Source organism: Glandiceps talaboti, chromosome 22 (genome assembly GCF_964340395.1).
Source record: "Glandiceps talaboti chromosome 22, keGlaTala1.1, whole genome shotgun sequence".
Lineage (NCBI taxonomy): Eukaryota > Metazoa > Hemichordata > Enteropneusta > Spengelidae > Glandiceps > Glandiceps talaboti.
This window is the reverse complement of record NC_135570.1, coordinates 16,321,859-16,340,283: the sequence shown is the minus strand read 5'-3', so window position 1 is coordinate 16,340,283 and position 18,425 is coordinate 16,321,859. Positions and strand designations below refer to the sequence as shown.

Sequence of the window (18,425 nt, the reverse complement as noted above, 5' to 3'; positions counted from 1 at the left end):
GAAACTCTAACCTCATCAATGTCTGGGTCAATTGCTTCTATTTGTAGAGGTGTGGCTCCAGTTTCCATGGTAACCACAGTTGTGCCATACCCAGAATTCTCATAGACAAATCCACTGTAGCTGCTTTGCACAAAGCTAGGTTTGTTGTCGTTGACATCATCAATGTAAATCTCAATATTTGCTGTTTGATAGCGTGCTGCATGTGAATCTTCTTCAGCCTGCAATGAAAACACAAAAATGGTTTGAATTATATAATTCTGAATTATGACACAGCCATAGAAATAGTCAATTCAATAACTTTATTGTCCGTAGATTTGTCTGTAGGCTTGAAATACAATTTACACACAAATACAATATACAATTCTGTGAGTTTGAAATGGTCTTTACAATAAGTTTAAAATAGACACAGCTGTTGGAACAAACCATTTTTTCAAGAGGTTTTTCCTTGCATGAGGCATTCTGTAAAGGTGTCCAGATGGGAGCTTATCAATAGAGTTGTGTAAGGGATGCATATGATCATATATGATGTATATTTCCTCTTAACTGCCCTATGATAGTGACATGTCAATGTAGTTTGACAACAGCCAATGATCTTCTCTAATGTGTTTTCAATTCAACAGAGTTTACTCTTGTTTTTAACCATTTGGTTACCTTACTAAAGGATCATATTGAAAGTCATTCAGATTACAATGTTCAAAAATTTATGTTTTTAACTACTGTAAATGTATTTACTTTGCCGGATGAGAAATTGGTGAATTGTAATTTTTAGGACATACCGGGTACATTTGAATTTGGCAGATAGTGCAAGGGGAAAAGCAGACATTGTCTGCAAATATCTCATCTAGTCAGCCTGCTGTATTCAGTGTAATTGATGTTGACACTTTTCACAATAGATGAATATAGAAATATGACAACTCAAAGTATGTTAGTAGGACTTATTTTGTGGAAAAAGCTTTCCAGTTCCCCAAAAACCATATGGTTACAGTTAGTACATGTAATTATATACAGAGATTGTTTGCATGGTTTATCTTCTTCTAATAGTTGAATTAGTAGATGGGTGTGTTACAGTGACAAGTAGCAAGTTATCTAAGATCACATACAAACCTATGACACTGGTAATCCAGCCTTCAGTTTACTAAGATAGACACAAACTAAATCTATTGTTCTCAATGTACATTACAGAAGTTGTTGATAGTGGTTCCTCTGTTGTGCAATTCTAATCACTCTGTGATCAAGATAGTGTAAACATTGGAAGTCCCTAAATAGCAGTGCAAGTTAATGGAACTTTAAATAAACTGAATCATGAACAAAACTATAATTCAACCACCGTCCATTCAATAGCTTATCACTGTTGTTTCAACATGTTGCAACAATAATTTTAGTTTTGTGTCTATCTTAGTAAACCGACGGCTCGACTACCAAGGCAATAAGAGTTTATCAGTGTTCCAATTCTAGCCAGGTATTATCACAGCAGTAGCTCTTATAGCATAGAGTCAAGTTACGCCTTGAATAACCCTAACGTTTTTAAGCAGACACAGATTTTTTTTTTGGCTTGCTGTGAGATATGACATCACTAGCGCCACCATGTGATTAGAACCAATGGGAGAGCGGAAAAGTACAATGTAAACATAATTACCATATCATGAATGTTGCTGTGTCTAGTTTTAGGTTTAAATACACAACCATTCAGGAAATGCTAGGAGTTAGGAGAGACGACGGTCAAAATCCACACACGACTTAACTCTAGGCTATAACACTTAGTGATAATTTCAGTGTTCTGTTACAAGGTGATTTTAATACCTCATCACTACTATAGTTGGGGACAATATCAAAGGAATATGTAAATCGGTACGTTACCTTGACAACAATCCTAAACAACTGGTATGATGACCTATCAACTGATGCTTTCAGAGTTATATTACCATTTGTCGGATTAATTTCAAAGTAATCTGTATATTGCGGTGGGGTACCTGCAAGAAGTAACGTAACAACAATATCAAGGCAAACATTTTTAATTAGCACAGTAAATCATTAACATGAGCTGACAAATAACTCAAAAATTACAAATTCATTTTCAATTTCATATGCAAAAGTATTTGCATGTTAATTAACAAATTGAGCTAGTTTAATTGACTTACTATTACAAATTCATCAATATTCATTAATTACAAATTCTTGATAGAATTGGAACATGGTAATGATAAGTTTGATAATTTCCTAATTATTTTACATTAAAACAATCTTGACCAGTATTGAACAAAGTAGTGATACAGTTAAAAAAGATTAAATCTCACAAAAAATATGTAGTACATGAATTGTACCTTAGTCTAGCACCCTCTAGAGACATATTTGATATATTCTTTTGTTTTTTAGTGATGGAACTTAAGTTCAAAGTTGAACACTTACCCTGTATAAATGTATATATTATTTGTGATGGTACTGGGACATCTCTATCTTGATCTATTGCATAAATTGGTCCAGGAGTGAAATTTAGTGGTTCTGTTATTGCCTGGAACATGAAACACAAAAAAGTTGTGATGACTTAAAGTTTGTGATCACAATACGCAATAAATTTTACGCTTGGTCATATTTATTTAGATCATGACAAATAAACAGACTCACCCTATGATATCACAATTAAGATGGCTTCATAATGATGAAACAAATACATTTTTAAAAATAATTTGTACTGAAATATTTTAATAATTACAACAAAATTTAAGCAAATATATTTTTAAAACTAAAAAAATATATAAAAGTTACAAGAGATATTGATTCAAAAAGTAGAAATTATGCAAAAATGTTCAGTTCCTCAAATGCCTACCTGTTTTTCTGGTATATAAGTTGTATATGTATTTGTTGTACACACATTATTAATTTTAATACAAGGTAGAAACTGTGGTCCAAGATCATCACCATCTATAACTCGTACTGTTAATATCGTAGTGTTTGTCCTTGGTACTTCTGCTCTGTCCTGAAATATTCAATATATATACCTCGGTTATTATGTTATCAAGTTAAAGAAAAGATATTGACCAACTCGGTAAAGTTATACAAGGTATATACCTATATATGGTCAATGGTTATCAACATCTGCACCTGAAATTGTGATGTTTATGTATTTATAAACAAATTTATATATTCATATATTTTGTTAAACACTGCCTATAGTTGAATAGGAAATGCTTATATTTGGAAAAGCAGTTTCCATATATGGGCATTGGCCATATTTGGATAAAATGTCCCATAATTAGCCTATATATGGGCATTGTCCATACTTAAATAAACAGTGTCCCATAATTAGATATGCTGTGTCCATATTTGGAAAAGTAGTGCCCATATATGTGTATAGTCAATATTTTCCATCTGAGCTCATCTTCTCCTCGTTACAATAATAAATCATACCAATTTATCAACTGCATAAACATAAAGTTGTCACAGAATAATTACAACACATCTACACCTACCTATATAATAAAATGTTAATATTTCAATTTGTTGCCATGCCAGCAATCTACTGATAGATTGACAGGTTATAACACACAAGCAGTTAAAACTTTTTAGCACTGAGCTTTCAATCTGTCTTGGTCAACAATCCTTATCAGAATTTGAATGACAAATATTTTATACAAATTTCATATTTTTGTATTAGTTACAGATGGAAAGGTCAATGCTAGAAACTTTTATCTGTTTGCACATTACAACCTGTGTATGGAGTTTAATCATAACTGTACATATAACCTATCACATTTATAATTTAAAATCTAATGTTGTGTATAAATTGAATTGAACTCATAATGTATCCTCACTGCAATCATTATTGTTATATCTCTTTCGCTTTAGCTTTTTGATCCTATTCTTTGGAAATGTCACGCCATGACATTAAATACAGTAAATATCTTTAAATTTGGTTACCATGGAAACAAAACATAAAATATTCTTTAATACCAAAAAATTGGTGCCATTAAAGTGTCTCTTGAAGCAGTTACAAAGAATACAGATGGGTTAGGTCAATTTGGTTGCCTTGGAAACATGATTATACAATTTGGTATTACATTCATAAATAGAAGATTTGAGAAAAAATGAGACTTTTCCATTTCAATGATTGCAAGAAGTCACAAAGATTTAATAGATTGGATTTACAGGAAATGTATGAAAAGATTTCTCCATTTGCATATTTTATGTTCTGAAACTTAGAATTTTGACATTTCACAATTAAAGGGTGAGACTGACTTCATGATACTAAGATTATGCCTATAGGGTACCCACAAATGTCATCTGTAACACCCCCTAGGCTACAGTGTACAGTACATGACATCTGCAAAGTAAAAATTGACATATCTGGCTCAGAAGAGATCCTTGGGACAAGGCACCATGGGAAATACACAAAATTGGGAGCTTAATAATTTGAAACAATTAGTCAGTACTGTTTGGGCAAAAGTTAAAGTAAGATTCCTAACTTCCCATGACACCCCAGTCGTCATAGTAATCTTTTTCTGATCCAGATGTACAACTTTCATAACTCTCTTTTAGAGAGGCTGCACGATGCAGGACTGGTAGAAAGGACTTTTCTAGCATTAGAAATACCACAAAGACAATTACTCAGTCTCACTTTTGCTCTTCTTCAAAAAAATCGTGACCAGGCAGAAACATTCTGCACAGGAATCACTGACAATACAACATGTGCTGTAGTAATTTTAGTATAAAAATGCTATGTTCCATCAGTGTCAAACCAACCCTGTATCTGCTGTATGTCAAACCAACCCTGTATCTGCTGTATGTCAAACCAACCCTGTATCTGCTGTATGTCAAACCAACCCTGTATCTGCTGTATGTCAAACCAACCCTGTATCTGCTGTATGTCAAACCAACCCTGTATCTGCTGTATATCAAACCAACCCTGTATCTGCTGTATATCAAACCAACCCTGTATCTGCTGTATGTCAAACCAACCCTGTATCTGCTGTATGTCAAACCAACCCTGTATCTGCAGTAAAGTATACTGCTGTATGTCAAACCAACCCTGTATCTGCAGTAAAGTATACTGCTGTATATCAAACCAACCCTGTATCTGCTGTATGTCAAACCAACCCTGTATCTGCTGTATATCAAACCAACCCTGTATCTGCTGTATATCAAACCAACCCTGTATCTGCTGTATGTCAAACCAACCCTGTATCTGCTGTATGTCAAACCAACCCTGTATCTGCTGTAAAGTATACTACTGTATGTCAAACCAACCCTGTATCTGCTGTATGTCAAACCAACCCTGTATCTGCTGTATATCAAACCAACCCTGTATCTGCTGTATGTCAAACCAACCCTGTATCTGCTGTATGTCAAACCAACCCTGTATCTGCTGTATGTCAAACCAACCCTGTATCTGCTGTAAAGTATCCTGCTGTATGTCAAACCAACCCTGTATCTGCTGTATGTCAAACCAACCCTGTATCTGCTGTATGTCAAACCAACCCTGTATCTGCTGTAAAGTATACTGCTGTATATCAAACCAACCCTGTATCTGCTGTATGTCAAACCAACCCTGTATCTGCTGTATATTAAACCAACCCTGTATCTGCTGTATGTCAAACCAACCCTGTATCTGCTGTATGTCAAACCAACCCTGTATCTGCTGTATATCAAACCAACCCTGTATCTGCTGTATGTCAAACCAACCCTGTATCTGCTGTATGTCAAACCAACCCTGTATCTGCTGTATGTCAAACCAACCCTGTATCTGCTGTATGTCAAACCAACCCTGTATCTGCTGTAAAGTATACTGCTGTATATCAAACCAACCCTGTATCTGCTGTATGTCAAACCAACCCTGTATCTGCTGTATATCAAACCAACCCTGTATCTGCTGTATGTCAAACCAACCCTGTATCTGCTGTATGTCAAACCAACCCTGTATCTGCTGTATATCAAACCAACCCTGTATTTGCTGTATATCAAACCAACCCTGTATCTGCTGTAAAGTATACTGCTGTATGTCAAACCAACCCTGTATCTGCTGTAAAGTATACTGCTGTATGTCAAACCAACCCTGTATCTGCTGTATGTCAAACCAACCCTGTATCTGCTGTAAAGTATACTGCTGTATGTCAAACCAACCCTGTATCTGCTGTAAAGTATACTGCTGTATGTCAAACCAACCCTGTATCTGCTGTATATCAAACCAACCCTGTATCTGCTGTATATCAAACCAACCCTGTATCTGCTGTAAAGTATCCTGCTGTATGTCAAACCAACCCTGTATCTGCTGTAAAGTATACTGCTGTATGTCAAACCAACCCTAGTATCTGCTGTAAAGTATACTGTTGTATATCAAACCAACCCTGTATCTGCTGTATGTCAAACCAACCCTGTATCTGCTGTATGTCAAACCAACCCTGTATCTGCTGTAAAGTATACTGTTGTATATCAAACCAACCCTGTATCTGCTGTATGTCAAACCAACCCTGTATCGGATTCTGCTGTATGTCAAACCAACCCTGTATCTGCTGTAAAGTATACTGTTGTATATCAAACCAACCCTGTATCTGCTGTATATCAAACCAACCCTGTATCTGCTGTATATCAAACCAACCCTGTATCTGCTGTATGTCAAACCAACCCTGTATCTGCTGTAAAGTATACTGCTGTATGTCAAACCAACCCTGTATCTGCTGTAAAGTATACTGCTGTATGTCAAACCAACCCTGTATCTGCTGTAAAGTATACTGCTGTATGACAAACCAAGTGACATCATAATGACTTACTCTAGACTGACATCTATGAGTAAGAAACACTCTTCAACAGAAACCACTGACATATTTTACACAGATGTGTTGTAAATTTAATTTGAAGTGGTCTGTGTTGGTGTGGAAAAAGGTTGTGGCTGATCAGTGAATATGCCACGTACAACCCTGTTTCCACTGTAAAGTGAACTACTGTATATGAAACCATTAAGTGATAACATACGACTGTGGTACTTACCCTGGCTTCTATGAGTACTTTGTATTCATTCTTTGTTTCATAATCTAGAGTTTTATTGAGTGTCACTATGCCCAATGCTACTAAATTATTGATGAAGTACAGGTCAGCATCCTAAAATATGAAAAAAACAATCAAACATCAGAAATCAAAATTGTAAATTGATGCTAAAATTATCAAAATTATTCTTCTCACAAAGTGTCAAGATTAGAAAATATGCAAATGCACTATATGGCATTTTTTTGTCACATTTTAATTTGACTTAAAAGATTGGAAAAAACAGAGAATAATTTGTTGATGAAGTGTAAATTAATTATAATCACCTATTTCTTCATCTGGTTTTGAAATCATTTTTTTTTTCATAAAATGGAGTGATGTTGAAGTTTTACTGACATTGAACATTGAAATAAACTCTATTCTTGGTGAAATTCTGATATTATGATACAAAATGTTCAAATCAAATTGTTATGTAGCTAATCTTAATAAATGTCTCAAACACTACAAATATGACAACATAACTTGTGACTTTAATATAACTATTTTGAAACCAGCTCTGTTTTGTAGGATAAGAATTTGGACTTATATAGACACTTATGAAACATTGCTGAAACTGACCAACTCTTGATCAGAGAAATTTGGCAAAAGAATGTAACGAAGGAAGAATGCTGTTTGGGGATAATTTATTTCAAAATCAAAATAACTTGAATCAGCTAAAACTTTGTCCTGTGATAGTGTGTTCGTGGTCCTTTTGATATCATTACAAAACTTATAAGTTGTTCATATTTAGTTTATCACCATAATTATGATAGAAGTTACAGAAATCTGTCAATTTTACAACCTCATCTCACTGCCTCTGTTACCAGGGTTACCAAATCATGAACAGAAATACTGACAGTTCATGGCAATTGTAAGTTTTTGGGTTCTTTTTGAAGAGTGGTTCTTCAGATCTAATTTCTTTACATTACTGTTTGTTTCAACTTATTATATGGTATATTTTTTTACAGCACACAGGTATTCATAGGAAGTGTGTCCATGATTATCTTAATTTCCTCTATGTTTTGCTTAATATAAGAAGTGTTATTTGATATTGTCAGTGAGATAACTAATTGATAAGAACTGTATTACTTGTAACTTTTACACTTGTAATTTTAACACTCACCGGATCATCTGGATTATTCAACACAAAATAACTAACTTGTCCATTTCTACCACTGTCTGCATCAGTAGCTTCTAATCCAGTAAAGACAGTAGTGGATACTAATGTTTGCTGTCAATAAAAACCACAAAACTCAATGAATATTTTAACATTAAAAGCTAACAATTATTGGTATCTAGTCATTTTAACTAATAATTGTTAATTTACTGGTAATGGTTATTTTAATCGGTTTTCACAATTGGTAACAAGAATTGATTAGTTTTGTTTGCAACTACAGATATAGAGTATAGTTCACTCTATGACTGGTAGTCTGTGTTACGTACTGCAACATTTGTTTTGTTACGCAAATATATGGTGATGCTTATATGAATAATTCATATAATTGATAGAATGGCAAGGGAGGACAGTCATCTTGACTTCACTAAACATACACATACACACTACGTAACGTGATCAGAATCACACAACAGAGGAACCACTATCACCCATTTGTGTAATCTACCACATTGAAGAACAATAAATTTAGTTTGTGTGTATGTTAGTAAACTGAAGGCTGGATTACCAGTGTCACAACATATTATGGCACACCTATAAACTGCAGTGCGATGTTACTGACACCTTCAATGACGATGGTAAAAGTTTGTCATATTGGTTATGATTGGTAATAATTAGTAATGGCTGGTTATAATTAGTACAACTTACCTCACTAACTTCTACATAATATGGCTCATTTACAAACTGTGGTGTGTTATCATTGACATCTTCAATGAAAACACTAACTGGATACTCAAGAAAAAACTACATGATGAAAAAAAATACAGAAAAAATAAATATTAAGTTATGGGTATTTGGCCAATCACTTTGTATTATACTTCTACATATTTTCTATTCTTGGAACAAAATAAATTCAAATATAAAGTCTAACGTGGCATTTTATCAAAACTTTATTTAATATTTTCTGTTATCTATTGTACAATACAGATATGGTTGGATGTCTGCCAGTGTAGTACAATTCTCACTACCTGTAATGGCATTTTTAATTACCTCATGCTAGAGGGTCACTAAAGAACAAGATGGTTGACTTATTCTCAGTACCTGCAATAGCATTTTATCTCATACTAGAGGGTCAAAATAGAACAAGACCATTGACTTATTCTCACACACACCTATAGCAATGCATGTGAAGCGTGTGGAGTGGATGGTGTCGACTAAGAAATTGAATGTTTGTTATTTTTATGAAGTGCAGTAATATTCTATTTCAGGTACCGAGAATTGAATATTAACCTGTATGATATGCAACACTATGCCATGCATGAACCAAATTGAACAAAATATGGAATATTATGTTCTACATCACAACAGTGGGCTTCTATGTCATAACAATGCATGTCTACATCACTATTATAGTTCTGTTGTGTTCGAGATACGAGTCAAAATGTTCAAAATTGTCATCACTTTTCCCGATTTTTCTTTGATATTACTTGAGCTGGTATAATTATGTTATTCTCCAATATTTTTCTTCATTCAGCTTGAAAATACTTGTGTCGGTTGTGATTTAAGGGTTAATTGTGACTACGAGTCTAATGACTTGTAGTAACAAAGCCCCCCCCCCCCCCCCCCCTCCCCTTAGGTCACTCATATATTCCGTGGAAGAAAAATATTGGGAATAACATCAAACTACACCTCATGCTGACCAAGTTGAAGACATTTGAACAATAATGTGAAAATTATGCCCTGGATGTTCTATGCCAGAACAATGTAGATTTACATAAATGTATGGTTCTATAATACTCAAAATATGTCATGTCAAAATCTTCAAAAACACCATTTCCGATTAGAAACTTTATGTAAGTTATGCTTGCCAAGTTCTGCATTCAGCTGGGAAAAAACTCATGACCTAAGGGTTCTGTTATTCCCCATCCTTGTCTAGTAGTGACAAGGCCCCTTAGGTCACTCATTGATTATCAATAAAACATACCCATACAGTTTCCTTTCCTGATATGTATACATATTGTATACTCTATGAAGTAACGGAGTGCACCTATTGTTCCCTTTATAAGCAAATGAAAACTCAAAGACTACATGTAGGTAGAAACTTGTCAACAAATTAAATAATTATAAAAAGAATTAAAAGTGTACACGACAAATAACTTTGTAATTTGTATACTTACAAATGGATCTGAAGTCTGAGTGCAATGCACTTCACAAGAAAACTCGGGCATTCCACCAGGGTCCTGTACCAAATGAATTTGTTCATTATGATGATAATCAATAGAATAATTGAAGAAAAAAGCTAGTGGAGATTGGGAGAGCATTCATAATGTAACTGTGTGTGTGTGTGTGTGTGTGGGGGGGGGGGGGGGGGGGGCTTTCATGTGTGTGTGTGTGGGGGGGGGGGTTTGTGTGTGTATATGTGTATCAGTGGTTGTGAGTGTGTACATATGGATGTGTGGAGGGTTGTTTGTGTGTGCTGGATGGGTGGGTGTGTGTGTGTATGTGCCTGTGTGCATATATGAGTGTGTGTGCACGTATGTGTGAATGTGTGTGTGCATGATGTATGTGTGTCAATAATGTTATTATTGCAACCACCTGTTGGATTCATTTTATACATTAAATCAATTTAATAATTAAATATGTCCAAATATTTGCTGTTGTTTTGCAAGTATACATTCAATCAATCAATCAATCAATCAATCAATCAATCAATCAATCAATCAATCAATCAATCAATCAGTCAATCAGCCAGTCAGTCAGTCAGCCAGCCAGCCAGCCAGCCAGCCAGTTACCAATGGTTACACAAAAAACAAACTTTTCTGTCTACATCCATACAGTGATGATAACTATATGCAAATCAAGGATGAATTGCTTGGTGCAAGCATTGTGGTGTAAGTCTAAAACTTTTTGATTGGTTAATAATAAGTTCATGGATGGTAGCCAATTATGGCACGCGGCTTAAGAATACACCACATTCCCCTAGCCCAACCCCTTGAATATACAAGATGATCAAATAAAAATATTGCCAAGCACCAATATGGTTGATACTTACATCTCGCTCTAAAGGTTTTGTTAAGTTAAATGCCTTTGTGTCTTCATCAATGATAAAGTAGTCTGTACATGGATCAGAAGATGAACTAGTGAGTTGTAACTGAATAGTTGGATTGGAACCGCCAGCAGTTCCTAGGATATCTAGAAAACCTATTGTATCACCTGAAAGATACAATCAATGCATTACCAGTATGTTTAGTATTAGAATGGTATTAAAGTATACTATGAAGTCAAATCTACCTTAGTTCTCAAGTCATTTCACCTATAGGGTTCCCTACCAGTGTTTTTGTTAAGGGTAGTAAGTAGGTAAAATCTACCTGACTTCCCCAGTCATTTTACTAGGGTCCCCTACCAGTGTTTTTGTTAAGGGTGGTAAGTACCGATAGGTAAAATCTACCTGAGTTCCCTAGTCATTTTACCAGGGTTCCCTACCAGTGTTTCTGCTAAGGGAGAGTTCCCTGTTTTAACTTCTTATTAATTTTCTTTTTACTTTTCAATATTCAGCAAAAAAGCAAGTTGATTCCTTTATGAAGATTTCATACTAAATGACCGACTATTGTCAACAACTTACCAACAGGAAAGTCTTCCAAAATTTTAAAATGAATATTCACGCCATCTGGTCCTGGGAAACAATCTGAAAATAAATTAATAAATATTTTTTGTTAAAATTAAATTGATTCCTTATAATCAGTATTTTTAAACAAATTTATGGCAAAGTTTAGATCAGGGTTCAAATCTAGGTGTGCCAAAGCTGTAGAAAAGTTATCCCTGAACAATATATAAGTCTTAGAATAATCCTATGTAATCCTTGTGGTTGGGGACTGATAAGATAACACCAATGATTGTTACACTAATGTTTGTACCTCAATAAATTGCAAAAAGCTTTAAAAATGTGTAAAAAGTTTGTTATTGTATGTACGATAACAAAGATTTTACATATTTATTAATCTTTTGCAATTTATTGAGGTACAAACACAGACTTGGTTAATGTTGTTTCATATTGATTTTTCAAGTAGGAAGCCATGATAAAATTGTTTCATAAATTAAGAATCCAAAATAAATGCCGAATCCTCATCCATATGGCCACTTTTAAATCAAATACATGAGACAAAATACCCAACTATTGTCTTATCCTTTTGTGACACAATATGCAAAGAAATACTGTAAAGTACAAAATTTTGTGATTTTATAGTATTCAGTTAGTTCTCAAAGAATAATTTTTACGAATTACCAAACAGGTACATTGTGTTTATGTATAAGAATGCATTTATATAGTCACTACTTATTTTTACTAATTACCAGACTGGTACATTGTGTTCATGTACAAAAAGGCATTTTAGTCACTCCTTATTTTAGTTTGTAAAGTTGTAATGATAAGTTGCATGGCAAACATAACAAAAAAAACACCTTAAACTCATATCACGTAATCTTGAGATAAAAGCATTTACAGGTCCAATCAATTCTCAACTGGAGAGTTTTTATACGTTCTAAGCGGGAGAAGAAACTGGATAATAATATCTCAAGGCTATACAGGTAAACAGTTCTATTTTAATAGTTTCCACTTATTTTTTTTTGCTGTTTATGTTACACTGTAAGAATAAACGTATAAGTTTACAAGTTGGTTGAAATACTTTCATAGAAAGATCAATACTAGAAACACAGCTGTGCTTTTTTTTCTCAAAGTTGTGTTTTCCATTTATTTACACTGTAGATTACTTTGCACTCAAAGACCATCAACTCATACACACACAGCTGTTCTAATACTGCACTCTATTATTTCAAGTAAACGGTTTTCATCCAACTCTATATGAGATTCTGAGAAAACATGTTGAACATTGATGTAAGGAGGCAGTCTGGACAAGACAAGAGATGTTCTATACAAATTGAATTATCTAAGTCTGTGTACAACAGTTACAATTGAGATATATTTTATTCAATACATATTGAATTATCTAAGTCTGTGTACAACAGTTACAATTGAGATATATTTTATTCAATACATATTGTGATGTTAATTGAGATATGTTTTATTCAATACATATTGTGATGTTAATTGAGATATGTTTTATTCAATACATATTGTGATGTTAATTGAGATATATTTTATTCAATACATATTGTGATGTTAATTGAGATATGTTTTATTCAATACATATTGTGATGTTAATTGAGATATGTTTTATTCAATACATATTGTGATGTTAATTGAGATATATTTTATTCAATACATATTGTGATGTTAATTGAGATATGTTTTATTCAATACATATTGTGATGTTAATTGAGATATATTTTATTCAATACATATTGTGATGTTAATTGAGATATGTTTTATTCAATACATATTGTGATGTTAATTGAGATATATTTTATTCAATACATATTGTGATGTTAATTGAGATATATTTTATTCAATACATATTGTGATGTTAATTGAGATATATTTTATTCAATACATATTGTGATGTTAATTGAGATATATTTTATTCAATACATATTGTGATGTTAATTGAGATATATTTTATTCAATACATATTGTGATGTTAATTGAGATATATTTTATTCAATACATATTGTGATGTTAATTGAGATATATTTTATTCAATACATATTGTGATGTTAATTGAGATATATTTTATTCAATACATATTGTGATGTTAATTGAGATATATTTTATTCAATACATATTGTGATGTTAATTGAGATATATTTTATTCAATACATATTGTGATGTTAATTGAGATATATTTTATTCAATACATATTGTGATGTTAATTGAGATATATTTTATTCAATACATATTCTGATGTTAATTGAGATATATTTTATTCAATACATATTGTGATGTTAATTGAGATATGTTTTATTCAATACATATTGTGATGTTAATTGAGATATATTTTATTCAATACATATTCTGATGTTAATTGAGATATATTTTATTCAATACATATTGTGATGTTAATTGAGATATGTTTTATTCAATACATATTGTGATGTTAATTGAGATATATTTTATTCAATACATATTGTGATGTTAATTGAGATATATTTTATTCAATACATATTGTGATGTTAATGCCATAGGGTAAATTTTAAATGACTGATTTCTACAGTGAATCTGTGAACAGGCCAAGATTTTGATCTTTAAAATTATTTACCAGGGGGATCATTAATCTGAATACTTTCAAGAACAAGCTGAAAATAAATAATTAATATATTTTTTTTAAAAATTGATGTGAAGAGACCCTGTTTGGTACTATTGAACATCGCTATGGTTTTGGAGACTGTCATGATATAAATTCTTTATGATTGATTGATTGATTGATTGATGGATAGATGGAAGGGTGCGTTGGTAGGTGGGTGGGTCGATTTATTGATTGATTGATGGATGAATGGATGGACAACTATAGTTAGCCTTTCCAGGATCAAATGTTGTGCAACTGCAGTAGGCAAATTTAAAAAAAAAACATGCATATAGCTATTCTACTAAGTGTGCAGTACTCCATGAAGCACTGTTTCACTATTGTTCTACAACAATGCCATAATACAAGCAATGTTGAAATCTTGAATTGTTTTCACAAACACAAAATAATTAATGCATTCATTAAAATCATTTGGGTAATCAAACAATTTACAGGGTCAAAGGTTAATCATCTCATCAGGGTCAAAGGTTAATCATCTCATCTTCTGTTAGTCTTACCTTGATATAAATAGTCTGTTGTAGTGTTAGAAAAATTGAGACAAAAACACAAAAAAGAAAACATTTTAGGAGGAATGTGGATAAAAAGTTAATAAACTCTACATGCAGGTGAATTATTCTTATATAGATATGAGACGCAGGGGTATTAGTATTATATACATGGATAAACTATGGTAACCATGGTAATGATCACAGCAGGGGTATTAGTATTATGAATATGGATAAACTACGGTAACCATAGTAATGATCACAGTAGTGGTATCAGTATTATGAATATGGATAAACTATGGTAACCATGGTAATGATCACAGTAGTGGTATCAGTATGGATTATCTACAGTAACCATGGTAATGATCATGGTATGAATTAAACGTACTGGTATGCATGCATTAATTTGAAATTGAAGAATGGGTGATGAAAATTTACAACTATTATTTTGAAATAAATTGACATCCCCTAGAAATCAGAACTATATGATATGATAGAAGTAATTACATTATAAATATCTACAAATAGGATTTACATAAATATGATTTACATATATATATATATATATATATATATATATATATATATATATATATATATATATATATATATATATATATATATATATATATATATATATATATATATATATATATATATATATATATATATATATATATATATATATATATATATATATATATATATATATATATATATATATATATATGATACAAATTATTTCATAAAAAGTATTACAAATTTGAATTACATAGTAAATATCAACAAATAATTTATGAATGCAAAGTATTACGGTGAATATGAATTTGAATGTCTAATGATTAATAATGAAATACCGGTATGTGCGCATCACAAATAAACCTACATGTTATTTTTCTATCTCCATTTACATTATAATTTGTGTATGATTATATTTTTTATCATTTTTAATTCTGACCTTCTCAATTCCAACATTAATATAACACAATCCCCTGACATGTGAGTGCAAGTGTGGTGCATGAGTACTTGCAGTGTTCTCTGTACCTGTATTTTCACGAGTGTAATGAATGACAGTGCAGCAGAAAACACTGCAAGCATAAGTATATGCAAATACCCCTGAGTACCCACACTGGAACTCACGTGGCATGGGGCTCTGTTATTATTATGTATGTCTATCTGAAACGGCAAATTTCCATAAAAAGTCACACAGTGTGATCATGCAATTTTTTGTGCTGCAAAAGATTATGTCCTAATTTGCATATAATTGCATGCAGGTAGGTAATAATGTTTTAGTATTGCACTGCAGTGCGAATACCACTGAGTATGTGCATACACCAGTGCAAGTAATCTCTAGTACATGTATGTATAACATTTATTATAAAGACGTTTTATCTTTTTTACTACACATGCAATATGGAAAGAATACAAATACTTGCATCATACCATAAATGTAACTATGATGTTATAAAATTTATATTGCAATTGTCAGTAAGAACTGAGACCATCTCAAATGCAAATTTGTAGGACATATATTACTGAATAAAATCTCACCAGAAATGGTTCAAAAATAAATGGTGTCAAAGATTAAAAGATTAGTTTTCGACTCAAAAATCAGGTCTATTTTTCTTTTATATTTAATTTGACAATACATTGATTGATGTTTAAAGGTGAAAGGTCTCCGCACATGCTCAGTTAGGTTCAACTTTTCAACCCTATAGTATATATTACTGGTTTTATACACGGAAACACTTAATGAAATGTTACTCCAGAAGTCACTATCGCAGTGATAGAGTAGAAATGTAAATACTAGGTAAAAGTAATTTCATGATCAAAGAGGAAGCAGTTGTCAATCATGATTGATTTTTTTAGAAATAGGAAACTTAGTCGTGATGTGGAATAAGCTTATAAAGACTATAAATATTAATTTAATTCATACACATATACATATATCTAGATGTTATGAACGACACTACTTTTTACTTACAGTGTGGTAAATTTTAAGTCAAACCATAAATAGGTTTGAACCCCGACTGTAGTGGCCCTAATAGGCAATTGGTTTAACCACTCAGCCACCGACAACCCTAAAATGATGCCATTATGAGTATTACGGTGGTATAATTAATGACAAGTACAATTAATGACAATTAAGTACAATTAGTGCCATCACCTAGTAAGAATGTTAACCTTACAAACTCTAAGACTTATTTGTTTTCTAGAAATATGACATATTAAAAGTCGGAATCAATTAATGCTTCTACTAGACAGCTGGGTTACATGAAACAGGATACATTGATGAATAATTGCAACAGAATGTTTCTAATATTGAGTTTTAATGTGTAATACATCTTATATCATTCAGTCAATACATCATTCAATAACACACCCAATGTACATTAAGTTCCTTGGGGTACATAGCATATTACATTATCAACTGTAAGTGTAATACTTCACATTAGTGTAGTTCCGTTGCTACTGAAATCTACAATATTATCATGTCATACTGAAACATAGACATGATGCAGTAACTGTACACATAGATTATATCTGTCATTATGCATGGATGGATTATGACATAAAATCTACTGTATGTGACAATATAATCCCCTTTGGGTGTTTACACAGCATTCCGAAGGGAAACAGAAAATGAAGTACAGTAAATACATTGTGTTTTTTCCATGAATATTAAATGATGATTCCTCTTTAGCATTTAAGTAATGCCACTCAGATCACAGTGTGTGACGTATATAACTAATTCTTCAAGTTTTAACATTTTGCACGTCTGTAAATTTATATTTGGGCCCACATTATTTAATTGATACCACCTAAGCACTTATATACTTAAATCTGGTAACAGTTTGATTGAAATTAATATTGCAACTTGTAGCACTAAATCTGACTTATTAAAATGTAGACACTGAATAGAAATCCCAGCTTGCACTGAAACATTGTGGGTTAACGACTTATTTTCTTTTGTGTAGTATATCATGTCTGTAATGTTATCATCTCTTTAATACTTTGTGTCTGGTGCTTGCAAAATCTTTTGTTTAGTCTGGTATGTAAAAACAAATGTTGTTGTCTGTTTGTCTATTTTTGTTTTGTTTTGCAAAAAGAAATTTGTTATTTTATTATCTCTGCTTCTCTCTTGTTTTGTATGGTATGACAGGTAAAACCACAGACAGTGCTAAAACCAATGTTGTTGCCTGCTAAGTCATTTGTCTATATGATATGTAAAACAAATTATGCTGTCTACTAACTTTGTTTTTGACTGGTATGAATTGCATAAAACAAATTGTGTTGTCTGCTTGTCTCTTTTGTTTTGGCTGGTATGATATGTATGTTTAGTGTGATAAGTAAAAACCGGTTACTATGTTATCGCATCCCATTTGTTTTGTCTGGTATGATATGCATAAAATAAATTATGTAGTCTGCTTCTTTGTGTCCCAGTCCCGCTATCATACAGGGACAGTGTTTGTGTCTATAATGCTTTGAAGATATGAACAACAGATGTTGTCTATTTATTGTCTTTTGTCTAGTGTCGGCACCATCTGTACAACACAG

At 32.3% G+C, this 18,425-nt stretch overlaps 1 protein-coding gene across 1 annotated transcript in view; it reads right to left on the bottom strand.

Annotated features, from left to right (window-relative positions):
• Positions 1–18,425, bottom strand: part of LOC144452180 (protocadherin-15-like) — a 107,338-nt gene that overhangs the window by 35,406 nt on the left and 53,507 nt on the right. The window contains exons 3-13 of the mRNA XM_078143221.1: positions 11,748–11,810; positions 11,178–11,338; positions 10,299–10,365; positions 9,813–9,814; positions 8,834–8,929; positions 8,135–8,242; positions 6,979–7,089; positions 2,825–2,974; positions 2,407–2,509; positions 1,858–1,970; positions 12–218 (exon numbers count right to left, since the gene is read on the bottom strand). Of these exons, the coding sequence (XP_077999347.1) occupies positions 12–218; positions 1,858–1,970; positions 2,407–2,509; positions 2,825–2,974; positions 6,979–7,089; positions 8,135–8,242; positions 8,834–8,929; positions 9,813–9,814; positions 10,299–10,365; positions 11,178–11,338; positions 11,748–11,810 (1,181 nt within the window). The remainder of the gene's footprint in view (positions 1–11; positions 219–1,857; positions 1,971–2,406; positions 2,510–2,824; positions 2,975–6,978; positions 7,090–8,134; positions 8,243–8,833; positions 8,930–9,812; positions 9,815–10,298; positions 10,366–11,177; positions 11,339–11,747; positions 11,811–18,425) is intronic.